At 35.6% G+C, this 22,743-nt stretch overlaps 1 protein-coding gene across 10 annotated transcripts in view; it reads right to left on the reverse strand.

Annotated features, from left to right (window-relative positions):
• LOC118179676 (solute carrier family 15 member 2) overlaps positions 1–22,743 on the reverse strand; it is a 196,524-nt gene that overhangs the window by 7,922 nt on the left and 165,859 nt on the right. For 9 of the 10 annotated variants that reach the window (XM_085818242.1, XM_085818241.1, XM_085818244.1 and 6 more), the window contains 4 exons: positions 19,955–20,080; positions 14,927–15,094; positions 7,661–7,857; positions 1,400–1,523 (listed from right to left, as the gene is read on the reverse strand). In XM_085818242.1, coding sequence (XP_085674368.1) covers positions 1,400–1,523; positions 7,661–7,857; positions 14,927–15,094; positions 19,955–20,080 — 615 coding nt within the window. The remainder of the gene's footprint in view (positions 1–1,399; positions 1,524–7,660; positions 7,858–14,926; positions 15,095–19,954; positions 20,081–22,743) is intronic. The other variant, XM_085818246.1, reaches the window with a different exon arrangement.

The raw sequence follows: 22,743 nt of genomic DNA on the forward strand, positions 1-22,743 counted from the left end.
GCTTAGTAACTTTATTTTGATGCATATTTTTGTCATTGAAACATCTGCGGATAAAGAGAAGGAATTTCTCCTAAACATTATTTTGATAACATGAAAGAGTCATTTTTAACATCTTCCATGGTTTCAAATTTAAATTTCTAATGAAAACTACAACTGTTAATCCACTATTTTTATTTCTTTAAATTTTCAACACAAAGTCTGGAAATCTTCGTCTCTCCCTTTTTTTTTTTTTTTTCTAATTATAAATTGATATTTTTTATAACAGTCAATTGGGCAAATCCCCCCCAAAAAACTCCCCTCTTTTTTTCCCTCCCTAGATGAAATTGGTAAAACATTCTACACCATGGTTAGTATTTTGCCTCAACTGCTCAGGCAACAGGAAGTGAAGGTTATAATTTCAGCTCTTTTAAGTCTTCATTATCATAATCTTCATTTATGGTTTTGTTTTCTATTGACAAAGAGATTTTGAAATCATTGAGATTTTTCTTGGAGTCAGTAGGTTCTTTTAAGACTAGAAATTTTATTTGAAAGAGATGTGAAAGTGTCTTTTTCAAATGTTATTTTGCTGCTGCTCTCCATGTAAGAGCAATGCTTGAAAATTTTTCCCTTACTATAAATAATATTTCATATTCTTATATGTAAAAATGTTAATTCTATGGTCTCAACAGAATTTTTAAGCAAAGTACATTTATCTTTGTAAACAGAAAATGTGTAATATGCAATATAAAATTTGCATAGAGGAACCAGTTTAGCAGAATAATATTTAATTTCCTCATGTGATAACTGAGGTTCAAAATAATAAGAAATTGCCTTAATTATACTTTTGGAACATTTAACATTTTTATTTTCCCTTCACTCTAAAAATCATTCTATAATTGCATAAACAGTCTCTGTGGCTTGGTTTTGAAATGTTAACAAAATTCAAATTTTGAGTTATTGGCATGATTAGGAAAAGGTGGATGAAATATTTTTTATTTGGTGAAAGCACATGTTTAGATTGCGATAGTAATAATATTATCATGAAAACTAAATGCCATATCTATATTAAGTTGTAAATGAAAAAGCTGATTAATTGTTGCAATATTACTTTGAATGATATTCCCAAAGGAAATAAAGATTGAAGAATTTCTGTATGAAGAGTTGATAAACTAAGGGGAAAAAATTATGTATATGATGAATAAATTTATTAAAAATATCTTAACAATAAAAATAAAATAAGGAAAACTTTTTTTTAATTACTAGACATGAGTAAAGCAATTTTACAGAATTTTGACATGCCATGAATGAATGAAAAAATATTTATAATGTTTTAAAACCAAAATAAGAAAAATAGCCTAGATGTTTGAAAAACTGAATAATCTAATGTTCAATAATAATGTATCATAAAATTGAAACTTACATTTCCATCTGAAGGTGAATTTTGATAAATACTGATTATATAAGCCCCTCCAGATCTAACTCGTATATTTCCCACTGGGATTTCGTTGTGGGATGTAGCATTCAATGGAGTGTGTATATCATACCTATAATATAAAAATAGATTAGATACCTTAACATTTAATATTCAGAATGTATAAAAGGATGCTTGGGTGGAAAATAACTCGAGAGAGAGATGAATTTCCTAAAACGTTTTGCCCACTTTTAAAACAAAGATTGGCTAAAAGCATTGATTAGGCGATTTTCTACACTTGTATATACATATATTTCCTTTATATTCATTGCATATACACTGAAATTTTTTTTTATTGTTATTGAAATCTATAGAGTGTACCGTAACTATGTTGTTACTGGGGAAAGAGTGGTGTAACAGCTCTCTCTACTTATAATATTATCTTTGTTGTTGCGAAGTTCATCTCTTCGTGATGTAATGGTTAGCACTCTCGGCGCGTATTCGAGAGGGCCAGGTTCGAGTCCCAGCGATGGCATTGCTCATTAACGGTCCCGTAGAACGAATACTACGCTTAAGGTTAGGGCCGCTGCCCCGGCAACTCCAACTCAGAGCTCTACGACTCCCTAGATAAACGCCGTTCAAACACATCCCACACATGCTCGTCCCAGTGGTGTTAACCCGCTGAGTCATGCAGCGGCGGTAGGGAATAAAACTAAGGAGCTCGAATGTGATTCCAGAGATCCAGCACTGCCGGTTACGGCTAAATCAAAAACTGTAACCCCAGCAATTACTTCAGCAGACTCGGAAGATATATTCTCCTTCACTCTAAAATGCTTGATTGACATCTCTCGCGACCCTGCAGTAGACAAGCGTATTCTGCTATTAGCTTTCAAAAAGGTTCTGCCTAGTGTCCCCACTTATCACCCAGTTAGAGATCCTCCACAGTTCTTGATCTGGCTGCTTTCTATAATGTATATTTTCGGCATAAAAGTAAAGTGATTAAAGACTTGGACTCTGATCACTATCCTGTTTTGATTACCCTAGATATTCAAAATCGATACTCAAAATCACAAGAGCAAGTCTCTACAAATTAGGACGATTTTCGGTATATTTTGAAACGTACAGCTATCCCCACTATCAAAACTTCCAGCAATGCGGACTTTGACACAGGTGTATCAGAAATTTGGAGTTTTTAGTGAAAGAAGCGGCAGCTGCGTTTTCGAAACTTCTCACTCATACGGGCGCTAGGCTCCCGCCTGAGACTAAATCCAAAATTAAGCAGCGAAACTACCTGCGAAAAGTTTGGCAAAGAACACGCGATCCCAGCATCCGTGTTCAATTTCGCAGAGAACAGGACAAGATTAGGTCAACAAGCGGAGTGGAAACACTACATTGAGCCCTTAACGATTGACGACGGATCGGTTTGGCGCGCAACACCCCCCCCCCCCGATTGCGCAAACAATTTAAACACATTCCGCCCCTTCGAACTGGCAATGCTAACCAGCTGGCTTTTACAGACACTGAAAAGGCTGAAGCTATAGCTGACAGCCTTGCTACAGAATTCAGTCCAAATAACGACGCCTACTGTAACCGCCGGGTCACAGAGGAGCGCATGCACTTACGTGTTTAACATTTTCTAACACAACTTATCACGCCTGATGTTAGGCCTACTGACCCAACTGAGATGCTAAAATTCATTGATAAAATGAAACACAAGAGGGCAACAGGCATAGATTCAATATCGAATCGCATGATCAAACACTTCGCCGTAATGTATAGTGTGGATTACGGTCCTAATTAATCTAATGCTTAAGAAGTGTTACTTTCCTGACTGTAGGAAAATCGCAGTCATTCATATTCTAAAACCGGGACAAAAATTAAATCTTCCCGTCAATTCTAGGTCACTTAGCCTACTATCAACTCTCTCAAAAATTTATGAGTTTGTTTTACTTAAACGCTTGAATGAATTCTGCCATGATCGAAATTTAATAATCCCGCAACAATTTGGCTTCCGTCCTCAACACTACACGGTACACCTGTTACTCCGTGTAGTAGAATTCATTCACGAGGGCTTTCGTAAACGAGAGAAAACTGGAACTGTCTATCTTGACATTGCCACAGCCTTTGACAGGACTTGGGATGAGAGGCTTATGTACAAGTTCATGCAGCTTGGTTTTTCGTCGCAACTCATTAAAATTCTCGATTCGTATTTGACAGGTAGAACGTTTCGAGTGCGAGTTAGCCACGAATAGTCTACTCCCCAAGCAATCTATGCCGGCATCCCTCAGGAAAGTTTACTTTCACCTCAACTGTTCAACACATATTTGTTAACGATATTCCTAAATCACATAATGTCGATCTAGCTTTATATGCGGACGACGCGGCCATCATTCTGCACTGCAGAATTCTGGTGATTCTGCAGAAGAGATTTGGTGATTCTTCACTGCAGAATTATCTTTCAAGCCTGGAACTTTGGCTCGGACTGTGAAAATGTCGCAAATCAAAATTAATTTAATTAAAAAATCAAAATTAATGTCGCAAAACGTGCTGCCACTTTATTCATCCGAAGAACTGTCCCCAGTTTACGTAACTTGCAATTCTTCGGAGAACCACTACCCTGTGTTCCTACTTGGAGAAAGTCCCCGGACACACTGGTATTACGTACCACATGGAAAATCATGTTATCCTTCTCTCGATTGAACCCTACTTACAAGTATCTAGGAGTGATACTTGATTCTAAATTAACTTGGCAACCTCGCATTCAAAAAAACAATTTCCAATGAGAAGGTTGTCAAATCCCAATTATTACCATTTTCCGCTAGAAAAAGCGACCTGTCTACGCAAAACAAGATCTTGCTCTATAAATCAGTGATAAGGCCTATTTTGACATACACAAGTTCCGAATGGGGTGCAGCAGAAATTACTAACAGGAAACATATCCAAATTTCCCAAATGGAGGAGGAGCATTCCAAATGCTACGGCAAAGAGGAAACCAAGGAGCATTCCAAATGCTAACGGCAAATTTACAATGCTCCTTGGTTTGTTACGAATGAGGATATTTATAATGCTGCCAAAATTTTCCCTTGAATCGTTTTATTCAGCGATTTTCGGTAAACGTTTTCAAAAAGATTCCTTCGATCGGAAACCTCGCTCTCCATGCATTGCCTGCTTATCATCCTGGAATTGCTTCTTCAAAGAAAACACCCAGCGCTACTCTGAAAAAACGCATATAGTGCGTTACCATTTTCTAAGATGCAATCCCCCCCTTCCCCCGCCTGAGCGAATTTGCTGTTCTTTCAGCTTCGTTCATGGTTACTCTCTTTGTCCCGTAAATGGGCTTTATTGTCTCTTTCACCCGTAAAGCGGTAAGCGGTTGCAATTTAACTTAAACACTTCTTTGTTCTCTGTTAAAAGGGTTCGCATGCACTTTCTAATGTTAAACTTTAATCTCTTTAAGAGAAGTTATCTTTTGCATTATTGGATCATAACATTTAAAATTAAAGCCACTTTTATTTATCAATCCAGTTTCTCCTCAGAGGCAAATCTGATCCAGTCTTTTTAAATCTAATTCGCCTAAAGAGTTCCCGCACCTCTCCCGCTCCAGACCCGATAAATATGATATTATATGTTTGGGAAACATTTTCCTCAGAATTTGCATTGTAGCTGTCGCCGTATGAGTTGCAGCTTCATCTTGGAGCCGTGTTTCTTTCAGGTCGATCCAAAAAGTTGATGTAAAACTACCCTCGAAACGCCTTACAAAGATTTGCTGCAATAGAGGGAAAAGAGAGAATTTTGCTCTTTGAAATTAGGGATGCGTGCGAATGTGAAGCGATTTTTTTTTATTCATGTACTTTTTGTATAAAAATTTCAGTACTTAGATTTAAATATATTATTCCCTTCGCAGGCATGATTGTTTGCTCCCTAAAAATTAGCACCGTTTCTATAGATTATTTGTGCATTCGTAATTTATTGCCAAGAGGGTTTTTTTTTTTTTTTTTGTATGATTGTTAGTGATGATATAAGTCTTACGTGGAAGTGTTTCGGATAATTTTTCTTGATCATATTGATCATATCATGTAAATTTTATTTATTTACTGTAACTCCTAGGAATCGTTGTTGCTTTAAAGATTCCGCTCTTTAAGACTATGTTATTGTTTCGTAACATTTCTTTATTTACTCCAAATATTTAAACTTTTTTTTGAAGTTTTACTGCAACGTTTTGCTATTTCCTTTGAACGCATATCTCCACCCCATTTTTTTATGATGTGGTCTGAAACTGTATGTGCATAAATATTTTTGTTTGCTGCTGTGTTCTTAAAAATGTATGAAAATCCATTTTTCTCTGATGTTGTGTTTCTTTGTTGCTGTTGTGTCTGATGGTAGAAGAAAGCACTTTGTCTTGTATTCCATGTTTGTACTTCCTCTTTTTATTTATTTATTTTTTTTACTTATTATTATACCTTCCTGTCTTAGCTTAAAGTTAACTTCTTAACTAGACTTAAAATTGTTATCAAACTGGACACCCCTTTTTTTCCTTAGGCTTCCCCCTTTTTTCCCATTGCTTTTAACCAGTTCAAGCATACTTAAAGAGGTTTCAAATCGGTTTTCAAACGCCTGATCAGAACTCGCATTTCCCTCTGATGAGAAACAAATGTTCAGGAGTGCTTAATTATTGGAACGAAGCATCCCGCTCTTTCTTTAAACCCTTTTTTATAAGCTAGTATTTTCAACACCTCACTAAAGATACTATATACTTAGCGTTCATGATTAGGTGGTAGGTCACATGGACTTCTCCAATATTTGATGCATCGTTCATTGCATGTTAGCATACATTCATGGTTAGGTTTCTTCACGCTTCTCTTTCATCTCTATCTTACTTAGCCCGTAATTATTATTATTTTTATTTAGTCTGGACCATATTTTTTTTATAACCCACTTTTTTTTTATCTGGCTTTAACTATTGCGTCTCAAAATGTTACGACATTATTTTTCTCTCAAACGTAAACTCTTTCAACGTGACTCTTTCTATTTGCCTTTCCTCCTTATCTAAGCTTGATTTTTCGCCCTGCGGGTAGGAAGACTTAGCGGGTGCAAAACAAGTCATCTGACTACTTTGTCTGTCTGACATCTTATGAAGTTCTAACTTAAGCAATATGAAGAAGTTTCTAGTGTATTACCTTGAGTTCTACCTACTTCTTAAAATCTATGCTTTTACTTAGCAAGATAATCACCTAAACAGAAATATGTTTTAGTCCTTATTATCAACACATCATCATCATAAGCTATAGCTTCAAGCATTCTTTCACAAACCAATCTGCGTTTGAAAAAAATCACCTTGTAGCAATTTTGAGCAACTATGGTAGTCGGCGATACTTCAACATCTAAATTATTACATACATACTATTCCAAGTTTTGGAGTAAAATTATCAAAACTGCCTGCAATGAGATGAATATTTGATAGAGGCTCTGGAATCGGTCACGCCTTACAAATAAGATATGTCACAGATATGTGGACGAGGTCTTCGAACTTCATGTAAGGCCGTTTAGGGATGCTGTTGGCTCATATATATTTTGCAAATGAATAAATAATGCTTGTCCGTATCTAGCAGCTGTGATGTCACAATAGAGAATATCATCTGAATGGATTGGTCAATTTACCCACTAGACTTGATCCATCATTAAGCATGAATGGGATACCTTATGCCGGAAATCTAGACTGTGCTAAATGCCTCCCTGTACCTTACACGATTTGAAAGTGTGCACTCGGAAGAGTAGTGCAATACCTTAGACCTGATCAGTTTAGCAAATCATATGGAGTCAAGGCGTGAGATTTGTTAGACACGACAGAACACCAAATAAAAAATATGTACTGCAAGATAGTGACACCATTTTCTATCATTTTAAAATTTCCATAAATTTGACTTGTTACATTGTTACAGAGAAACAGAGACATACATATTGTTACAGAGAAAAAGCTTTCTTTAATCAGTTCTTCCAAGTATTTATACTTGGAAGTACTTATATAAGCCACGGAGGTATAATTAAAATTGTCTGGACGGCAATATTTTAAACATGCGAGGCCAGTCATAGGTAGAGAGGACATAATGTTTGCTACAAACAGCTACTTAATCATCCTCTTTTACCAGTGCAGTTTTAAAATACGGAGCTAAACTATATTTTAATTCAACATCATTTAAAAACAAATAAAATCTACAGATTAGAAACATGTACATGAAAATATAATATCAATAAAAAAAATTAAATCCTTACTTTCCAGGCGCAAATTCGGAATACGAAGTTAACCCCAATGTTGGAAACTCAGAGTTTTCTATTTCAATCAAGTACCTTTTACCTTCCTTTTTGACCATAAAAGAAGAATTCGGGTGGTTGGAAAAGTTGTATTTCGTATTGAAGAAAATTCTCACTCTTGGTTTTCCTGATTTTGCCTTTATTTTAGTGTCATTTGTCTAAATAGCAACAGTAATAAAATTATATTTTTCAGTGATACATAGACGTAATTTCAATAAAATTTTAGAAACGTAAATGAGTTTATAATAAATATTTGCTCATAAAATGTGCAATAAGATAGCAGGAATGACGTTAAATAAGCTTGTGTTTGTGAAAATTGCAACACCAAGAAGAAACTGTTAGAATAGAATGAAACTCGTGAAAAATACAAAGCAAGATGTGGGGCCCACCAGCGGCCGAGCGGTAAAGTCGCTGAACACTGGTAGTTCGGTCCGAGGTTCGAATCCCGCGAATGTCTGAGCTTAACAGCATCCTCCAAAAAATCGTATGAGGCATATAAACAACATAAGAGGTAGTGAGAAGCCAGAAGGCCATGACAAAATATAACTGTAAAAGCAATCGACTGGAGATATTAAAAAATTCGACAGTGGATTACGAAATAGAATAACACTTCAAGATAATATAATAATAATAATAATGTACAGATGCTCTTAATTTTAAATAAGCAATTACATAGCATCCATGTCGCAGGAGAAGACGATATCGATTTGCATTTTTATGCTTAAAATTCTAGCCTCGTTCACTACCCATGAAACAGGTTTTCTCATTTCCTTAAGAATATGTAGATGACAGAATATCATTAAATCCTAGTTCTTCCCGCCCGGTAGAGTCTTAAAAACCTAGTTTGTATATGTCTTTCCCCAAAAGCATAGGCACCAAGAGTACATATCTTAAGGGGACTCATACACCTTAAAACCCATAAGATGTTCGAATAGGTGACTGTTGCAAGAATTGGGATAACTTATTTATTTTAAAAGCAATTACTACCAACTTTTTACAGCTGACTACATAATATAGTTGCTTTCTGAAATAGTAATCAGAAAGTTTGTGTTGCCACAAATATTTTTATAATTTAATCCGCTTTCTGACAACATTTTTCTTCATGCTTCCAACTTGGGCGCACAGTTTAAAATATTCTGTTTCATAATTTAATTCCATGATTAATATATAGCTTTTATAACATTTGGAAACTACTGTGAACCTAAAATTCTAAAAATTTCATGTTAAATTTTTATTTTATTTAGAGTTTAGTTTATAAAATGTATTTTATTAACAAAATTTTTAATGTTTTCGTCCATAAAATTTTTCAATATTAAAATATTCATCAGATTGTTGGTTCAGTTAGAAAGTAGTGCCCATATAAAAGAATTCCACCCAATTTCAAGTATGTACCATTAGCCATTTTTAAAATATCCTGCGCGCAAGGTGGAAACATGGCGAAATATTTTGTCACAAAGAGGATTAAATTACAAAACTATTTGTGGCTCCACAAACTTTCTGGTTACTATTTTCCAAACCAGCTATATTATGTAGTCAGCTGTAAAAGTTGCAAGTAATTGCTTTTAAAATAAATAAAATATCCCAATTCTTGCAACAGTCACATATTCGAAGATCATAAGGGGTTTAAGGTGTATAAGTCCCCTTAATGAACACAATGAAAAATCCTGAAGAGGATTTATTTTCATGTTTTCGAAACAATCGAGCTTCGAGCAACTCAACTTTGACAGTTACAGAGCACATATTTATGCGCAGAGAATGGATGTCTTACCTATACTGCAGTAACTAAACCTGCATCTTCTTCTCAACTTTTAAGGCAGCAACAGAACACTGCTACAAGTACAATATACTCTATTTCCTCAACTAGACTGCATCTGCTGCGCTAAGGCACTGCATAAAGCGTTCCTGTTTGGAGAATTGCCTTGATCATCAACGCTAGAGTGCATTTAGTACAAGAACACAGACAATGGTATGTGGATTTGTAGAAGCTCATGTTTTCTGACGAGTCTCGATTTACCTTAAATAACAGTATTGACAATGTACAAGATGGCATGCGAAATGTCATACCATTAGTTTGTTCATTACAGATTTTGAAACTGCACAGTAAGAGCCTTGTGTTGCACTACATTTGCTGACTTCCTTGTGAATACTTTAATGCTTTAGAAAATCCTATAAAAAGGAATATATTAATAAATGTCCGGGATATGTGAGGCCTCTGTATTCCACTTTTATAACGTTCAAGATGTAAGGTATTTCCTCCCTTCTTACCGCATGCCTTTGTGGTATAATTGGAAGCACGTCCGACTAGTAATCGCGAGGTTCAAAATTCGAATCCCGGCGAGAAATTGCTGATTTTTTTCTGCTCTGACTAGCATTGATGATATGATGTTATATACACACTTAAGATCTCATACAGGAACATATTCCCTTGCTCCCTCCTAGCTACGCCACTGTTCTCCAGACTTATCTCCGATTAAATATGTATAGAATATGATCACTCAGTCACTGGCCTATATCTATCAGTCACTGGCCTATATCTCGGCGGTTCTTACCAATAAATTGTTTAGCTGTATCAAAGCAGGCTGATCGGCGGTATTTTTGGAATATATCAAAAGCCTCTTTAATTTCATATTTGATGCCGTCACATATAGAATCCTTTACTGCAGTTCGCCTGAGCTTGACAAAGTACTGATTTTTTGGCAGAAATGTGTTTGTATTAATGTTAAACTTTTGTCGTTTATTTTTATTATCATTAGCAAAATGAAGCATAAAGTTATTTATAGTTTGCCGATTGCTTCATGGTGCTGCAATGTTCACAAATCTCAGTGAAGGAATTCAAAAAATGTGGGATACTGAGATAATTTCTTAATTAATGTTTCTAATGGTTATCGGGACCATGTGAACACACACTCCAAAAAGAACAGGATCGAAATATTTACTAATGGATGTGTGTGATCCATGATGAAGGATCTTTTTCTAATATTTTTAGTTCCTTCTTTAATTGAGTGTAGCTTAATAAGAGGAACTAAAATTATTCATCAATAGTAACATTAAAGATCACAGTAACAATATCAGCTCACTTCTCCGTAAACAAATGAATGAAAGCATGTTATTGAACTGTTTAAATTAGTCACTGTTCTCACACACATCTAAGTGCATTAGAGTATCAGCGAAGGTGGTCAAATTTCGTGAATTGATTTATATCGTAAGGTCTTGCCAAACTCCAGAAAATAAGTTAATTATATTTGGGGAAATGCTACCACAATTTTTATCCGTGTAACAGCATAACATTTGAAACTAATTCGCTGCTTTTGAAAAACTTATCCTGAACAGGAACTTCATAAAACTATTAATTCATATAATTTATACATTTTTTTGCTTAAATAAAAAGATGTAGCGTATGGTGATTTAAAGCAGTACCCTAAAGCGCAAACATTGAAAATGAGAACCGTTAGACAAATTATAAATTAATATCATGAACAAGGTACAACTTCGATATTATTTCAATGGAAAACATTTTTTGTTATGCTATATAAAATACTGCAATAATCATTCCTAGGATACTAGTTACGGAATAGTTACCCGTTCATCATTCCAACCTCGGTTAAAATCCCAGGAAATGGGCCAGTTGCATGAAATTTCTGTGGTTTTCCTGACGTCCTACATGAATGATAACCCTATACGAAGGCATATCGCTTCGTAGGCAAATAGCCTTTATAAGCTTTCGGGAATTAATTAAACAAACAAAACGTATTATTTAGCATATAGTGCTTTCCAAAATATATACAACTTGTATTAAAGTCTGTAGACATTTTAAGTTCTCCTCAAAACCATGTCTTTCTCCTTTATCACTTTTCCACTATACCAAATCTTTATCTATTGAATTGTATTAATCTTTTCTTAGGGAAGTCGACTAATGACATCTAATATGCTTGCAGCTTTTGCAGGTTCTGATTAGGAGATAAAGTAGATATTGCCATCCATATAATAAATTCATTGCGCTTTAAGTATCATAGCAATCAAAACAACGGCGAACAAAACGGAATATATGGCAGAAGAGCAAAGAAGATAATTTGGAATCAAGAAATTTCGGTTCACTGAAGGACGACGCTACAGCACGCAAGCAGTGACAATTTTGTTGAGTCTGGTTGTCTTTGGTTTACAAATAGCGAAAAAGAAAGAAAGCTCACACAATTAAATCTCTTCACCATGTTCTAATGGTTTCAGAAAAGTCTGAAGTATTTTCTGCGACAAGGGACATTAGATAAACTTTTGAAAATGGCTGACATAAAACTCATCATTAAGTGAATAAGAAGGAATATTCCAAAGTGATTATCTTCAAAGCTACTAGAAAGGAAACATAAGTCGCCAACTAATCCAAGTCAACTTAGATGTATTTTTCCCTGTGAAATGTGCGAAGCAATGATTCCAGAATGTCCAAAGAGATCTTCTGAAATGATGCTCTATCACTGCAACGCTCTGCTTATGTAATGCTGCTATGATAACAATCCTTTCCATGTTTGTGTTTTGAAAGATCCTAAACAGATTACAGAATGCCTTCATTATATCATTATACACTAGTGAGCGAAACTTACCAGTAAATCCATTTTTAACGAGTTTTAGACGAGTTCATAATGGTGGCCTATTCGCCCGCAGTCAACGCTGCACACCACTGACAGCTATCCATGCGCAGCACGTCGACAGTGGTGTAGAGAGCCCAAAGATCGTAGATCTCAACAATGGAATCGTGGATCTCAGCAATGGAATTATTTCTTCTTTACCCATGAGAGTTGTTTCAGTTTGACGTACGATTGCTGATGAAGTTATCCTGCCCCACGTGCGTCTTTTCTGGGATGCCATTAGTCCAGGCTTCATTTTTTATGGATGAAAATGCACGGCTACACAGGACTTATGCTGTTGAGGAGCTACTTAAAAGTGATGAGGTCACAGAATGGATTCGCGAGAGTGCTTTCAGGATTTAAATTCCATTGAACGTATGTGGGATACTTGAGGAAGACGCCTGGTGGCACTATATTATCCTCCGGAGAACACCAGACAACTGAAGCATACTCCTTGAAGAATAGAGCTTTTTAGAACTGTTAGATAATCTGGTGTTGAGTATCGAAAGACAATGCAATGCAACCAGGTTCTTACTAAAGCTCTTTGGTGTTTTGTTCTTCCTCTTGGACAGAGCACTCTGCACAGTCTAAACAGCGCAAAGATCTCAAAGAAAAGTATACAAAGCTTAAAAAAAATTGATAAAAACGCTCCAAAACACGGATCAAATCAAGGCCAGATCAAAAAGCCAAACTAGCCAAACAAAACGAGGAAATAAATCTCGAAGTCCCACTATTGGAAGAAGTATTTAAAAGCAGATTACAAAAGGATATGCTAAATATATGGCAGATAAGATGGACAGAATGAACCATCGGCAAAACTACCTATCAAGTTTTCCCCGCAAGTCTCCACAAAAAGACTTCTATGAAAAACCAGGGATTAACAAATCATAGGAAATTCTCCAGTTACTTGTAGAGAATACACAAGAAAAAAGTCAGATGCGTCTGCGGCACAAGTGGCTCCTTGGTAAACGCCTCCTACTACATAACAACCTGTCTTCTTATGGCACAGGAAAGGAAAGGTGTTTTCTCCCCATTTCTGACGTCACTTGAGATGAGTCACCTAGAAAACTGTAGGCGTTAAGGGAATTAAACTCCTCATCAGAACACTAACGGATCAAGAGCAAAACTTTATAGAACTCATGTAATCATCCAAATTTCGTCCGAATCATGCAAATCATCAAAATGATAACGACAAAGAGCATCAACTTAAAGAATCTATGTAAACATATAAATTCCATTCGACTTATGTAAATGTATAGCACAGCCATTACATCCTCATTCTTTAATGTAAATATTGTCTATATATTCTTTTTGTACCTTTTTCTTTTGTACTTTGTTTTCTATTGTAATTTTAAAATTAAATAAAAGTAATTCCTGAAAGTAAATGGATTGAGATTGAGGTCCATAAAATAAAAAGATCTGTTGGCGAGACTTTTATCCCCGACGAATCTTTCAGTCAGATGGATCGTAGGGCTGGTTTATCGTAGATAGAGAATTCCCCAGTTTGGCCCTCTGTTTATAATTTCACTTTGCCAAAACGCACCTTATGATTTCTGCTTACAACACCCAGTGTCTTACAGATCGTTTCCTCCTGCCTAATTTATGGAGTTGAAACAAAGTGATAGTTTGCACTCAGTCCTCTCAACCTGCTCCTTCTACCAAGATTAGGAGTGAGCTATAGGTTTCCCACAGTTGCATTAAGTTGCAGGAATGGTGAGTAAAACTGACTGGCTAGACAGGTTTTTGCACCAGTGCCGCTCTGTTTATAAAAAAAGCCCTTTTTCTATTCGTTCCATACGGTATGCGGCCTTTAATTTTTTTTTTTTTTTTTTTTTTTATATACATCCCTTAAACACAGCATTGTGCCTCTGTAGTATGTATTTCATGTCCCAGTTGATAGTTTGTGGCATGGCGGGAAAAATCAGAAAAGTTGTTTATGTTTTGCACACTAGTGTAGTTACCATAATGTTACTACGATGGTTTCTGAGAACATTAGTTACTTTGGATCTGAGTCAATTTCTCTCTAGTCTGGATGCTTAAAATGAGCCTTCGATACAAAGACGTGTGTATGCAAGTGTTGCTTCTTGGATGGTTCTTCTTTTATGTAATTGGAAAGCAATAACTTCCGTGATTGAGGGACACCAAAACTCAAATTTTGATTCAGCTTTTGTCTTCCTGAGAATACGTCAGTAGAAGAAATCATTTATGAGCTTCAATTGACCTTCTATTTTGCTTTTAACTTCTATTTTAATCTCCGTTTTTACGCGCACTTAAAATTTATAGTGATGTATACATTTGCTTGAGTGTCTCATAGCTCATATATTAACACAGGTGTCTCATATCGAACATATAAGAGGCTTAAAGATTGAATTAGATAAAAATAAAAAGAATGATTTTTAAAATTACTAATAATTATTCAACAATAAGAGTTGTAAAAACTCCACGTTTAGATAAGTAATAAAAGTGAATTATTATTAGAAGTTTGCAATTTTGTACAAAGAAGAATACCGGGCGAGGCCATGACTGTGTAATGATGTCATGACTTATCAGTGAAATAAAATAATTGTAAAGGATAAAAATTTTTCATAACATGTGAAGAAAATAAATTTACCTTCAAAACTTCAAGTTTTCTATCATAAATAGTTATCATCATTGACTCAATATCACTAGTGGAATTGAAAGTTTTCTTGAATTCTGGCTCAGATAATTCGGTACAATTTTCTGTAACGAATTCCCAGTCATTAAGTGTATTTCGCGCAATGTTACCCACAATTTTGTTCTAGAATAAGAAGTTATATTATCATAAACATTAATATTTTATTTATTTTATTTGAAAATATTCTTTAAAGTAAACAAATAACACATTGCGAAGATAAGAAGCTTGAAATCATGATTCATTACAACAGAAATTGCGTAAGTACTAAGTAATGTCACAAACATAATTTTAAATCATAAGCATTGAAACATATATTTTGTATACAGCCATGATAAAAGATATAAAAAATATTATTAAAATTAATTAAATAACGAAATTATATTTGAAAATCAAGTGTTCGTGGTCTTTTATTCTGTCATTTTCTCTTATAAGGCTTCCAAAGAAAATGTAAAGTTTTCGTTACTAACAAAGAAATTTATTTACTACTATATTCTTCTCAGTAATAAAATAAATCTAAAGAAGGTTTTGATTTAAAATTCTGGAAAAAAGACATTAGATTGATGTAGATATTAATTTCGAGAACTCCTGAGAGATCTATACTCGTTTTCTTTGGTGGCCGCATGTCCCGATGGAAGGATGTCTGGGTAGCAAAATTTCAGTAAAATTTCATATAAGTATTAGGCACCAGATTTGCTTCAGCAGAACCTAACGTATCACATAGAATGGTAGCAGCGATAGCAATAACTGTGACGGAGGAAGCCAGGCGAGTTAATTCTGGTCAGAAGGTCACATGTATGCAGGAGATTCGTACGTTGGAGAAAGCTAACCTGTTGATTGAAAGTAAAGAGGATACAGAAATGAGTACGCTTTGCAAGAAAGAAGGAAGACTCAATTCAAAAAAACCATACACTTTTTTTGGAAATCAAAAGGCTGATACGTTGTGGAGGGTGTTTCGGAAAATAATAAAATATTAATTTAACACTGAGAATTGCCTTCGATTAGAATTAGAATTGTAGATTTAGAATAATATTTATACTTTAGGACTGGAATTTAAGTATCATTAGCTCTGCACCTATTTCTCAAAATTTTCTTAGTAATTTTTGCCATGAAAGTAGCTAAGATTTGGAGTCCTAATTCTTCATGTATGGTGATGCTACCATGTAACCATCATGATCTAGGAATTAATCTAAATATAATGTTTTTATTCCTTCGTAATATTTCGAAGTTGGTTGAGTAAGGAAAACTCCAGACGGGACAAAGCATAGGTAAGAATGGGCTGCAATATGATCTTATAGATGAGTAACTGGTTATCTAAGGAAGGAACACAGTTCCGACAAATTAAGGGGAAGAGTGAAGGTTTGTACTTCCCGAACATAGAAGATCACTAGTGAAATATGGAGCTTTCTTGTTAATCCAAGATATTTTGACTGCTTGATTCACGGAATAACTATATTATAATGATTACAGGGACGTCTGGTAAACATGACCACTACTTTTTTGACGCATTTTGTGGGAGGATTGCTGTTTCATCAGCTTATAGTGCAACAGTAATGTTGGGAGAAAGTCATCACATAAATTAGAAATATTACAGGGCCCAATAAAGATGCATGTGGAAAGCCCGCATTAATTTGCTGGGTGTGGATTTTGTGTATGAAGGCGAACAACAAAGGTTCTGTCAACAGATAGATAGACACATAGAAGTATGGGGAACACCTAATATGCGCAATAACGAAAAGGTATCATTTCTCCGTATTATTTTTCTAAGACAAAACACTAATTGATGAGTTGCATTCCATTGTATGACTTTCTGTTCATTACATTTATATACTGACTACCAATAAGTATTTGGACACCTGTGCAAATGACGATATCTGCGGTCCTAAGGTACGTCACACTCCGCCGGTATTTATCGTGTAGGAAACAGCATCAGCTTTAGTCGCATGCAAGATACCTCGCAGTTCGGAGCTCTCTGATTTCGAGAAAGGTATAATTATCGGGTATCACAAATGTGGCCGATCCTTAATGGACATATCTAGCGATCTGAAGTAGCCAAAATCGACAGTGGCCTATGTGATTAAGAAGTGGAAGGTGAGCGGTGATTGTCGGAATGTGCCCCGAGTCGGCAGACCAACGAAACTGGGAGATGGAGACCGACGAGTGCTGTCCAGAGAAATTCGGAAGAACCGCACCCAACCAATGGCCCTCATCCGCGAGAAGTTTCAACAGGCATCCGCGAGTATTGTTTCAATGAATACCATCCGTAAGGAAGCACATCTGCTTGGTTTTCATGGTCGTGCTGCTGCCCATAAGCCTTTGATCACAAAGTCCAACTGCGCTGCTCGGTTAATGTGGTGCAAAGCACATCGAAATTGGACCGTAGATCAGTGGAAACAGATTCTTTGGAGTGACGAATCTGGGTTCACCCTTTACCGTTCGGATGGCAGGGTCTGGGTCTGGCGTCTACCTGGAGAACGTCTCCTGACAGAATGCATTGTGCCAACAGTCAAGTTCGGCGGAGGTGGAATTATGGTCTGGGGGTGTTTCTCCTGGTATGGGCTGGGACCCTTGGTCCCCATTAATGGTAAGCTCAACTCCGATGCCTGCTGCACTATTCTGGATGACAGTGTGCTTCCTACGTTGTGGCAGTTTTACGGGTTGGACCCCTGTTACTTTCAGGACGACAATGCCAGTTGTCCGACGTTAACCAAGGCTTGGTATGGTGCCAAGAATAAACCTAGAATAATTAATTCATCGAACGGACTGGCCTGCCCAGAGTCCAGACCTGAACCCTATCGAGAACCTCTCGGACGAGTTGCATCGCCGAATTCAGAGGTGCACTACCCATACAAAATCATTGAAGGAACTTCTATGTCTTCTCCAAGCCGAGTGGAAGAAAATACCACTAGCTGTCATTCAAAGACTTGTGGAAAGTACCGGAGTGTCCACGCTGTAATTAGCTCTCGTGGAGGCTCTACTAGCTATTGATTTTGAATAAAGTTAGTTTTTCTTTTCTATCACAGGTGTCCAAATACTTATTGGTAGTCAGTGTACAATATCGAATCTAAATATGGAAATGGGATGTTATACTTTGGAAACTGAATTTGATAATGAGTAGCGAGTGTTCTTTATTTGATGAGGCTTCTTATCTTTTGCAAATTTTCTCCTTCGCAGCAAGATTTGGTATTATTATTAAACTTATTGTTCATTTTACAAAGCTGCTATTATGAGATAAAGTATTATATCAATAAGCTGTAAGGAATGGGTCATGGTTTTGAAGAGGGATGAGCTGTTTGGGTATTGTCTATAGGTGACACAATTCAGTACCGTAGGACTGGAGAAGAATAACTGTTTTAATTATTTTACACTTCACCTGCTCGGCTGTTACTAAGTATCTTTTGAAAAATAATACGTCTATCGTATGGAGCTCGCTGTGATGTACAGTCATTAACGGATATTTGACAATAACATTGGAACATTTTGAAAATAACAGCGGAGATTTGCAAAGAGGGGATCAGAATCTCCACTTTCCCTGCGTTTGGGAATGGGCCGTGCCCATTCAAGTATTGAATTTAGAAAGAAATTAGTACTCTCCCTATCATTTTTATTTGTGGCCAGGAGTTAATGATGTGTGTAATGTAGGCTGGGGAACCTAGAATAATTAGTAAATTATCTCATCCAGTCAAACACAATGAACAGCTTTTGTGATGCCAAGGAAAAAACCTCCAACGTATAGATATTATAGGATATATATAGTAGACTGTGTTTATTACTCTCAATACCTGTTGAAAGATGGAGTGTTTTCCACAGAAGCCATGCTGTTACAAGGCAAGGACTTTTTCTTCACGGCGTGGTCGAGCACTCTTCGACGAATGATATGAAACAAAGGTCATGTGATGATGTTCCTGGCTTCGATATCGCACCGATTACTGCTGTTATCTTCAATAATGGGAAACAACATATCTGGATAGAGAGATTGATAATGTTTGTCAATCGACATAACTGATCATTCCCTAATTATTCTGATCATTCTGTTACATGTCCGGTCAATCCCAGGGCTCGTTCTTGTTTCTTAGTGCACTTGACGGTTTGACTGGGATACTTAGTAACAGCCGAGCCTAACAGGCGACTTAGTAATAGCAGAACTTAGTAAAACCATCCACAGACAGCATAACGTTGTCTGTGGATGGTTTTGTTAGGTGTTTTGTAATACATTGTAGTCTATTTGTTGGCCAAAGACGTTGTTTAGGGCAAACTTAGAAATTAAATTAATTAGCTACGGACTCAGCTTGGTCACTAGCAGTATTTTGGTATGCAAATGCGATTTTGTTCCTTTTCTTCAGCAGCCATGCAACCGCAAAGATGGGAGAAGAGACGAAGAGGCTTTTGTTAATTATACTTAAACCGAAGGTCTTCTCTTTGAACAGATTTTGTTGATAAATTTAAGTTTTAAAAAGCTTTGTGATAAAAACTAAACAAGTTGTATCATGAAATAAAAGGGTTTAAATTATGGTGTCAAAATGCATCTCAGAAAGTTGTGGGATTGAGAAATTTTTAAAATCAGTTCTCTCTTAAATAAGCAGTAAAATTAGCTAATAAAAGGCGATAAATTGCTGAATATTACAATTCAGTTTTAACAATTTGTTAACCGAATTGCAAATATTTAAGAACAAGTACGAAATAAATGAATCTCACTACTAGTTTTAGATAATTACTAATATATAAAAATTAAGAGTAAAATTACCAAAAAAAAAAAATTAAATAAAACTTAAAGTTGTGAGTTCTTCGCGATAAAATATATAAAAATGCTTAAGTACGTGCTTTACTCCTACTAATAATCATATAATTATAGATAAAATAAACTTTACCTTTACGTAATGGAGATCTAAAGACGAATGAAGAGAAACGGTTTTAACAAAATAAGCAAACGAATTCTTATTTATCTAATAACATATTTTTACAAAATGATAAAGAAATTTTTATTACGTCAAAAGCTTCAATTCTTGTGTCAACTGTTAAATTTCCGACTTTGTCTATTTTTATCGAACATGGTGAGTTGTTTATTATGGTCATCTCCGTATAGCCCGGTGCTGGGAAAACGGGATCTAATCCCTGAAAGAAATAATAAATGCAAAAACTGTTATAAAAACAATAATGTTACTTCATTACAAAATTATACAAGTTTTATCTTTTTATTTGGTAAACGTAAGACCTAGCAATCTAGCAATTTGTCGAACTACAGAAAATAGTAAGCGATCCCTGAGAAAACCACTACGTGCCAGTTAATATAATATAAGTGCCAGTTAATATAAAATAATTTAATATAATATAAGTGCCAGTTAATATAATATAAGTGCCAGTTAATATAATATAAGTGCCAGTTAATATAATATAATTTCTATTGTGTCATGTACAGGTTGTAAGATAAAGCCTAAAATTAAAAATAATACTTAAGTACTGGCTTGTATTGTACCTCTATTCGAGGTTACATGATAAGTATTTTAAAAATTTCTTTTCTTGCTTCTAAATATCTGAAACGAGATAATGATCTACTATTTCCTTTCATTATTTTCATACGTTATACAGATGCAGTGATCATATCACCGACGATAATTTTAAGTTATGCGACGGTAATTGCAAATAACAATTTGTTGTTGTTTTTTCCAAATGACCAGATTCTTGCATTCATCAGAAATTCATCACCATTTAGCCGTTTTATAACCGACAACGTTGCTTAAGATGTACCACAGGACAGATTCAATTTGACCCCCGTACGAACGGGGAAGTTCCGTCCTAATTTTGAAGAGAAGCACCACGAAGGAAGGATCCGATGGTTTTCCCTTCCATGTTTTCCTACCCCAAAACCACTCGATAAGATTTTTGAGTGGTTTGGTCACCAATATTTCGAGTACCTCCATACTGCACAGACAGTATACACTTACAAATATCTAAACAGCCATACTACCTATTCTTACATCCCATCCTTATAAGAAATAATAATTCTTCAGTTTTCTTGCATTCACTGATATTTTGTCTTCATAACAAACAGCTCTTAACACCACAGGCATTAAAACTAAATTATCTATTATATCTGTATGTATTTTATCTGTATAACTATGATATAACGTTGTTAAACCCTTTGACTACTAATGGGGCATATATGTCCAACTAAAAGTTTAAAAATTACTTAGAATATCCTGAATGTTGTGTATCATCTTCCGGTAGTTGGAAATTCAAGACGCCGCTGTGTTCGTTGTATACAAATGAACACAGAGAACAAATATGAATTGTGCAATGTGTAATGGTGGGTTATGCAAAGAATGTTTTACCCTGTACTATACGATGTAAAATCTATTTCATATAATAAAGTTTTCCATGATAATAGGTGTGCTTATAGTAACTCGATCACTACGTGTGGGAGATTTGTTACGAAATGGCCAGGCGCGGTAAGATAGCTTACCGCAAGGTAGGTTTAGGGTTGCCATAAAATTGCTAGGGAAGGCAAGGTTGCCACATTTGACGAGAAATCGACCATTTGGACACAAAATTGGCGATATGGAACGAACTCTTACTAGTTTAGCCCAGAATGTTCTCGAACACAAGCCGAAAGCTATATAAACCTTGGTACGCGGAGAGCTAGTTAGTCCACCGAGTTGATAAGTCACTCTGTGTGTGCCGAGTTGGTCTTCGAATGCATCGATAGAATCTCTTAGAATATCGCGAGTTAGTGCATCGTCGAGTTTCATCTTAGAGTGTGTGGAACTCTGGGAACGACTTAACCGAGTCGAGAGCTGTACTCTTGTGTATCGTCGAGTGCATCGCTAGTTGTAGCGTGGAGAGTCTCGAGAATACGTAGAGTTCCGAGAACGACAAAGCAGATTCGGGAGCTGTACTCTGGGGCTTTGCTGTGAAGCTGTCTTCACCGTTATAGCCTGACTGCCTAAAGGCTGTGTCGCTGATTGTTACAGAGTGTTTAGTTCTTTGACGCCTGTAAAAAAACGTGATTTTGGTGCTGTCCTGAGAATTACTGTCCAATAAAGTGTCTTTTGATACTTCATCAAGTGTCGTCGTTATTCACTCCAAATCTACGAACCCCGTACAAACGTCAAGGAAGAAAATAACGTAACAATATGTATCCCACCAATAACTACAGCTGGGTTTGACTTGAAAACTGTCAAAAAAATTCCAAATGCTAAATTTACCTTATTTATAACATTTTGTTCCCTTTGATAGAAAAAGAGGAATTTTCTTCTTAATTCGTAGTCTTCAAATAAAATGCAAATAATTAACTAAAAAAATTAGACATGAAACCAAAGCGATTAATATAATTTTTTGCACATTTTTCAGACTTTTATACTAAAGCAAGTAATTGGTACTTACTTTCACAGGTAAAACAAATTACGTAGGTTTATCGATTTACCATTACGAAATCAGAATATGAATGACAACTGATAATAATCACAATACATATACCATTTTCAATTTTCTATACTTTTTACCTGGAATTTGTCGCAATAGAAATGTAAGTGAATAGCTGACGAGAACATATTCTGGTTAGAACTAAAGGAAATCTGGCTAATTAAGTATAATTACTTTGATTATTCTGTTACTGTATAGAAAGGAAACTTAGGAAATGTCAGTGATACATTGTTATGTATTTATTTTCAGACATATCAATAACCAGTATACTGCAGGCGTGAATTGAAATCTCTGAACTGTAGTCTGTAAAATTTCAAGATTATTTTTTTAGCCCGATATGAATCCATGACGTAACC

Source organism: Stegodyphus dumicola, chromosome 6 (genome assembly GCF_044657685.1).
Source record: "Stegodyphus dumicola isolate Sdum_Otavi_A_Nest chromosome 6, ASM4465768v1".
Lineage (NCBI taxonomy): Eukaryota > Metazoa > Arthropoda > Arachnida > Araneae > Eresidae > Stegodyphus > Stegodyphus dumicola.